General features: G+C 32.1%; 1 protein-coding gene across 4 annotated transcripts; it reads left to right on the top strand.

The window, feature by feature from the left end:
* The first annotated feature begins 1,070 nt into the window (after window positions 1-1,070).
* LOC141710642 (uncharacterized) lies at window positions 1,071-5,898 on the top strand. Of its 4 annotated transcripts, XR_012570996.1 has the most exons (5): window positions 1,071-2,408; window positions 2,505-2,551; window positions 3,421-3,557; window positions 5,240-5,380; window positions 5,576-5,898. XR_012570996.1 is itself a non-coding variant. In XM_074513196.1 (3 exons), the coding sequence occupies exons 1-3, from the start codon at window positions 3,414-3,416 to the stop codon at window positions 5,661-5,663; spliced, it is 351 nt and encodes a 116-aa protein (XP_074369297.1). In that variant the 5' UTR covers window positions 3,096-3,413; the 3' UTR covers window positions 5,664-5,898. The 4 variants fall into 4 exon arrangements, 2 of the variants coding, with proteins under 2 accessions (XP_074369297.1, XP_074369298.1); XR_012570995.1 differs by having other exon boundaries at window positions 1,071-2,551; XM_074513196.1 differs by lacking the exons at window positions 1,071-2,408; window positions 2,505-2,551 and having other exon boundaries at window positions 3,096-3,557; window positions 5,598-5,898.
* The last annotated feature ends 214 nt before the right edge of the window (window positions 5,899-6,112 follow it).

The raw sequence follows: 6,112 nt of genomic DNA, 5'->3' as shown, positions 1-6,112 counted from the left end.
TAACAGGGAGGTCGAACCTCTTATAATATTCCGGTTAATGGCTACAATAGTTTTTCTCTTTTCAGAGAAGTAAAAATTTGTCTAAGGAAACTTATACCTGTTAAGATAACCTGAATGCAAAAACTATAACACTTAAACAAATCATTTATAAGAATACTTGGTAAAATTCAAAGGAAACAATTGTATATTAGCTAATAATTGTGGGAAAAAGTAATAAACAAAACAAAATATACCCAATATGTATACCACTTAGAGTAGTGTATGGACCATACCTCTACTTTAAATAACAGAGAGGTTGTTTCCGTGAATACCCCTGCTTAGTATACGATAAAAATGGTGTGCGAAAAAAGTACATAATTACACAATTGATAAATACAAATACACACTACTCCATAGATTGGATTCTACAAAACTTCACAATTGGGTTGAAAAGAAAAATGTAATAATAGCCTTCAAAACCAATGTCTACCGCAACCCCTCTTTTTTGATGTTGCGGTAGAGTTAAAATGTGTTACCAAAATGACATATATAATTAAAGATGATTTTTTGAATTTAACAAATTAGTAATTTTTTACATAAAAATGAAATAATAATTGAAATATATACTTTATTTAGTTTTAGAAGTTAATAATATTAGTGCACTGATTTAAAATATTTAATGATAAATTGAACGCTTTATAAAACTTAACAAATTACTAGTGGATTTATTTACAATATTTTTATATTTTTGAATTTCTTCATGTTTCATAAAAAAATATTAAAAACAATATTAATTAGTGTAGTTATATTTGAAATACATATTTTATTTATTTTTCAAAAATAATAATATTAGTGTAATTGAAAGTTTAAAAGCTTATCACGTCATTAGTGAATTGATTTACAATATATATAGTTGAATTTATTTATTATTCATAATTAAATGTTAAAAAGATTATTTAAGAACAAAAAAATTAATTAAAATAAAAAAATGTTGAGGCGGGGGTTGAAAATTGGGAAGCGGTAATGCTTTGAAATTTTAGACAAAAACCAGAATGGGGTAAACAGGATACTCACACTTAAACACACACCCTCGCACACTCAAGTAACCGCTTCTCTATGTCTTGTCTCAAAATTACGGTTTTCATTAGAAGATTTCGGCTTCAAAATTTGGGGATTTTATTTGGGGTTACTTAGGATCTCGTTTGGGACTAAATAAGGTTTCAATTTCCACTCTCTAAAAAATAGGTTCAAAATTTTGGGGTTAGGCTTTCACTAATATGGGTTTCTATTCGGGGTTTCGATTGAAGAGTGTTCTTGAAGACTTTAGGGTTCATGTTTGGTTTTGGCTCAGAATCAATGGGTTAACCTTGATTTGTTTCGATTTTAAGGTACAACCCCCCTCTGTTTGTCTCGTTGAGGTCGATAAGTCTCCTCTTACGCTATGCCTGCACTTCCAGGTTTCAGATTCTATTATCTTATATTTACATTTTATATCATTACTTGGGTTGTTTGTGTTCGTTTAATAATAGTAACAGCCCCAGGTGTGAGTGTTCAAACACCACAAACAAAAGAGAGAACTAAGCTTAAAGAAATGTTTGAAAATGCTTATGAGAGGTGTAGAAATAACCCCTTGGAAGGTGTTTACTAACCCCTTGGAAGGTATTTCTTTTAATGTTCAAGATTTTCATCTTGCTATTCAGCAGTAGGATTTTATTTCTGAGATTGGCACCAAGGTTGTTTCTCTTTTCTTGTTTTTTGTGTGTGTTTTTTGTGTGTGTGTTTTTTGAGGTGATTGTGTGAATAATTGAGGTGGGTTTGATGTTAATGTTTATGCTTTCCTTTATCAGATTGTGTAATCACTGGTAACACATAGTAAGAATATTTTGCTTAGTTGATATGCTTGCTGATGAATTTTTGTAGCAATTTAATGTTTGTTCTATTGGAAAGTGCATTTGCTCCAGAATGTCTTCCATATTTTCTTAGGTTAATAGTTGTGAATTACCTGATTGATTTTGTTTTTGTGGCTTTTCCTATCTGCTTCAGATTCTGTCTAATCTCCCTAATACTATGAGTTTTGTAGATAAAACTAACAACATTGACCGATGAGGGTAGGAACTGCATTATCTTCAACAATACAGGGTATAGTGTAGATTGCACACAAGTCAGTTTTTCACACAAATCAAACAGCTTGGAAATCATTATATCAACCGTCTAAAAGCAACTGGCGACCAAGGCATAAATAAGCCTCCACTTCCATTTCATCCTCTTGTTTGTAAGATGCACATTTTAAGTCTGATCTTCGTTTTTTGAGTTTTGTTGTTGCAGCTTAAGGATGCAAATGTGTACTTATTCTCACCAAGGATATTCAGCTCAATCGTGGTATCAGGTCGAGCCTGATAGAATCTAGTGGAATTTGTGTTTCTAGATCGGTATGGTGCCACTGGAATATAGTTTGTTGCAGGTTAATTTTTATCTAGTATTACTGCGTTCATATCTCTGCTACCCGTGTTTTGTTACAAATGAAGCTGTTGACTTTCGGAAAGAGACCTTTTCAACATTCGACATCGATGGTGTAAGTTCTTGTTTCTATGCTAACTGTCGGCACTTCCCATTTATGCACTGCTTATCTCTGTGAAGCGTGAACCTCAATTACCCTGCTGGATTTTATGATAATTATAGATAATTTAGACCTATATATTAGTACTGACCATTAATCCATTATGAACTCTGTTTTTCTAATGTTGAGTGTTAAATTTTATCCATAAAGTGAAAGCATTCATGAGTAACATAGTATCCTCGCTATTGTCTTGATACATTTTTCTGGATCTTGGTTTAATCGTGTTAAATTTGGGTGTGAATTTGAGTGGAAGAATTGGACAGATGACATGCTTCCAGTTTTTAAGACTTTCCCAGCATTACCTTTTCCCCAAGTTTGAGTAACATAGTTTCCTCGCAATAAGGTTGCTGGAAATCAGACCGAAAAAAGAAAAGTCAACTGTAGACAACTTTAGACTTTAGAGTAATCAACGGAATAATAAACTTTGTTGCACTATTTTAAACGATTTATATAATAATAATAAAAAATAATCAAAAGTCCTAAAAAGAACTTCACTTTGTTTAACCCAATCAATCAAATCCCTTTAAGACAGCAACAATTGTGCAAACCGCGTATGCCAAACTTATACTGCTACTAGTAGTATATAGGGACACGAAATGTATACATATAAATGAAATTTTGTCCTAAAGCATCAGCATCATCATTATTATTGAGCTTCTTACGAGTCTATCACTACTTTACCATTATCCCCCCACCACTTGTGCAAATTATTATTTTACTCACTCAAATGCATGCGTGTCTTGAAACCCCAGATGAGGTTTTGAGCAATTTCAAGATTCTAGTACAAGTTTAGAGTCCAAGTGATAACTTATTAGGGATGGCAGGAGGAGGAGGTGGAGAAACAAGTGATAAGTTGGCAAGGGAGCTTGATAGAACACCCACATGGGCTGTTGCTACTGTTTGTGCTGTTATTATCATCATTTTTATTGCTCTTGAGAAGATTCTTCATCAACTTGGAGCTGTATGTCTTCCCATTTCTTTTTTTTCTATTATCTTGTTAAGTTTAGGCTATCTTCGTTTAAGTTTTTATTATTTTATTACTCATTTGCTACCACTTTGATCCTTTTTTGTGGGTTATGTGTTGCATATATTGACCCCCTTTGCCTGCCAGATCCATTATTTTAATAGATTATAGAGAGAGGTTACCCAAATAGGGGTTTTATTACTCTCTTCATATATTGTGTTTTGTAATTTCTTGCTTATTTTTGGGTTGTAAATTCTCGAATTCACAAAAAACCTTGATTGTGAGTGTTATATGTGGAAATATATTTACTGCTCAGATGAAGTTATTTAAGTAGATAATAGATTATTAATACTTTTGAATGTATATTTAGTGGTTCACAAAGAAGCACAAGAAAGCTCTGTTTGAAGCCTTGGACAAGGTTAAATTTGCTAAATAAGTCATTAAACTTTATCTATCCCTCTTTTTTGACTATGTTTATAGTTTTCTATAAGAATTAAAATATTTCAAAATGATTCTTGTTGAATTACTGCAGAACTGATGGTTCTTGTACATTCTTAATTTTTTGCATCTTTTTTCTTAGAATTTATTCCTTTTATACAAATATCCTTTACTGTACCGGTTTATTTTCTCTGTTGAGGACCCTGTGTAGAAAAATTAGTTCAAACTTCACAAGTGCAGATTTTATGAACTGTGTACTTGATGTCAAAAAAATCTGTCTCATTAGCATCGTGCTCTACCATAGTTTTCTATGTATACAAATTCGGGAAGGTTTGCTTATTTTTTTAATGAGCCTGGTATGCTTGAGAAGTATTTGTACCATTTGATTCTGATTACTTTTCTACACGTCCATTATATATTAGGATTTTTGACACCATACGATTAGAGTTTGGTGCTTGTAATTGCAGGCAGTAGGTTTCTACTTTACACCTTTTGCCTATACCTACCACTGACAAAAAAAAGGACAAAAGAAAAACGATTTCCTGCAAGATGGATAAACCTTAATCAGTTTTCTATAGAATTTTTTATTAATTGCTCTATGTATCAGTACACAGATTGTTCCATAAACCTTTAGTCTCGTAATATTTTTTTAGAAGCTGAGATATTGATTTTAGAAATTTATGCTTTAGGAAATACGGAAATGCCAGATGCAATGGAGGAAATATTTAAGTTTGCACTTACTTTGGGAAGAAATGGGGCTATAAGTATATTCACTATTCTAATTTGAAATTTATTGTTTGTAATCAATTACTAAAATGAAGCATTGAACTAATTGTCGAAGGCATTTGGTACATATGGATAAAAAATTGTGTGTAATAAAAGAAATTTAAGATGCAAGTATTTTTACACTGAAAGCATAAACTTATTTACATTCTATACATTCTGTCATATGTGGTGGGGTGGGAGGGATGTCCCTTATCTTATTCAAAGTTTAGTAATTTACATAGGCAATTATAACTACTAGACCATGGAATATGGTATATAACCTTAAGAAATCATTTTAAATATGTTCTTAATTTGCTACTATTATTTATCATTTTTTAATTGTTTACATAAATAGGTATTTGTACCATAAGTCCTGTGTAGCCTTTTAAAATTTATTTACTGCAAATGTGAGAAATTTTTTAAATCTTTAATTAAACCAAGAATTATAGTTAATTTTTGCTTCTGCATATATGCAGGGTGGACTTCCTGGGGCTAAAATGTTCTCGAGCACAGAAACTCTCATCGGATTACTAAAGAAGCAGAGGGAACTGAATCGACCTTATGGAGCTATCTGTGCATCCCCTGGTTGGGTTCTGGAGCCACATGGCTTACTTAACGTATTGTCTCATACCATCTCCGCATTTTACTGCAAAATATTATAGGATATGTTTAAAGATTAAAATTATTATATACTTATTTTCATCTATTTATTTAAAACATGTTAATTCTTTTTTATGTAGTAGATTACTAGCCTTGTACGCGTCTTTCTTTACTTGTAGATTCTGGTTTGATATTAACTTTTTGTATGACAGAAAATATTATACTGAAATTCAGGCAAATATGAATGTGGCTCACCATGGAGAGAAACAATCACACGTAAGAAGAATCATTGTCAAATAACGGCCAATAAACGCCATGTAATTTCATAGCATTAGTAAACAGCTGCATGTGAATGTTCATATAGTATTGTAATAATCTTATCAAAAGGCAAAATGTAGTCTCATTGGTTCAAGTTGGTAGTATGGTGATGGTGAAGGTAGTGGTAGTATGGGGAAACTGATGTTATGGTTGGTGGACTGATGTTTATGGTTTGTGGATTGTGGATTGTGTTGGTTTTAAGACAATGGTCTTATTTATGGGAATGTTAATTTACAAATAGTTCCTAGCATTTTTTTTGTAAAAGCATTGCAATAGGTCTTTATAGTGTTGCTAATAATCGCTAAAAACGTTGCTAAAAATACTAAAAAGTGTTGCAAAAAACACTAAAATGCGTTCCAAAAAGGTTGCATCGATACCCCACATGTGGGCCCCATTGTGGGGCCCACAAATATTGTACTGATAGCTCAAAC

The sequence above is a fragment of the Apium graveolens genome, chromosome 3 (genome assembly GCF_009905375.1).
Source record: "Apium graveolens cultivar Ventura chromosome 3, ASM990537v1, whole genome shotgun sequence".
Lineage (NCBI taxonomy): Eukaryota > Viridiplantae > Streptophyta > Magnoliopsida > Apiales > Apiaceae > Apium > Apium graveolens.
Note: the sequence above shows the minus strand (reverse complement) of the source record. Positions and strands in the feature narration are given on the sequence as shown.

What these genes read in the sequence shown, in the direction of transcription:
- LOC141710642 (XM_074513196.1), top strand. Translation starts at nt 3,414, where the DNA reads ATGGCAGGAGGAGGAGGTGGAGAAACAAGTGATAAGTTGGCAAGGGAG. An exon ending in TTCTTCATCAACTTGGAGCT is followed by an intron (nt 3,558 to 5,239) that starts GTATGTCTTCCC and finishes GCATATATGCAG; the next exon opens with GGTGGACTTCCTGGGGCTAA. An exon ending in AGCCACATGGCTTACTTAAC is followed by an intron (nt 5,381 to 5,597) that starts GTATTGTCTCAT and finishes ACTGAAATTCAG; the next exon opens with GCAAATATGAATGTGGCTCA.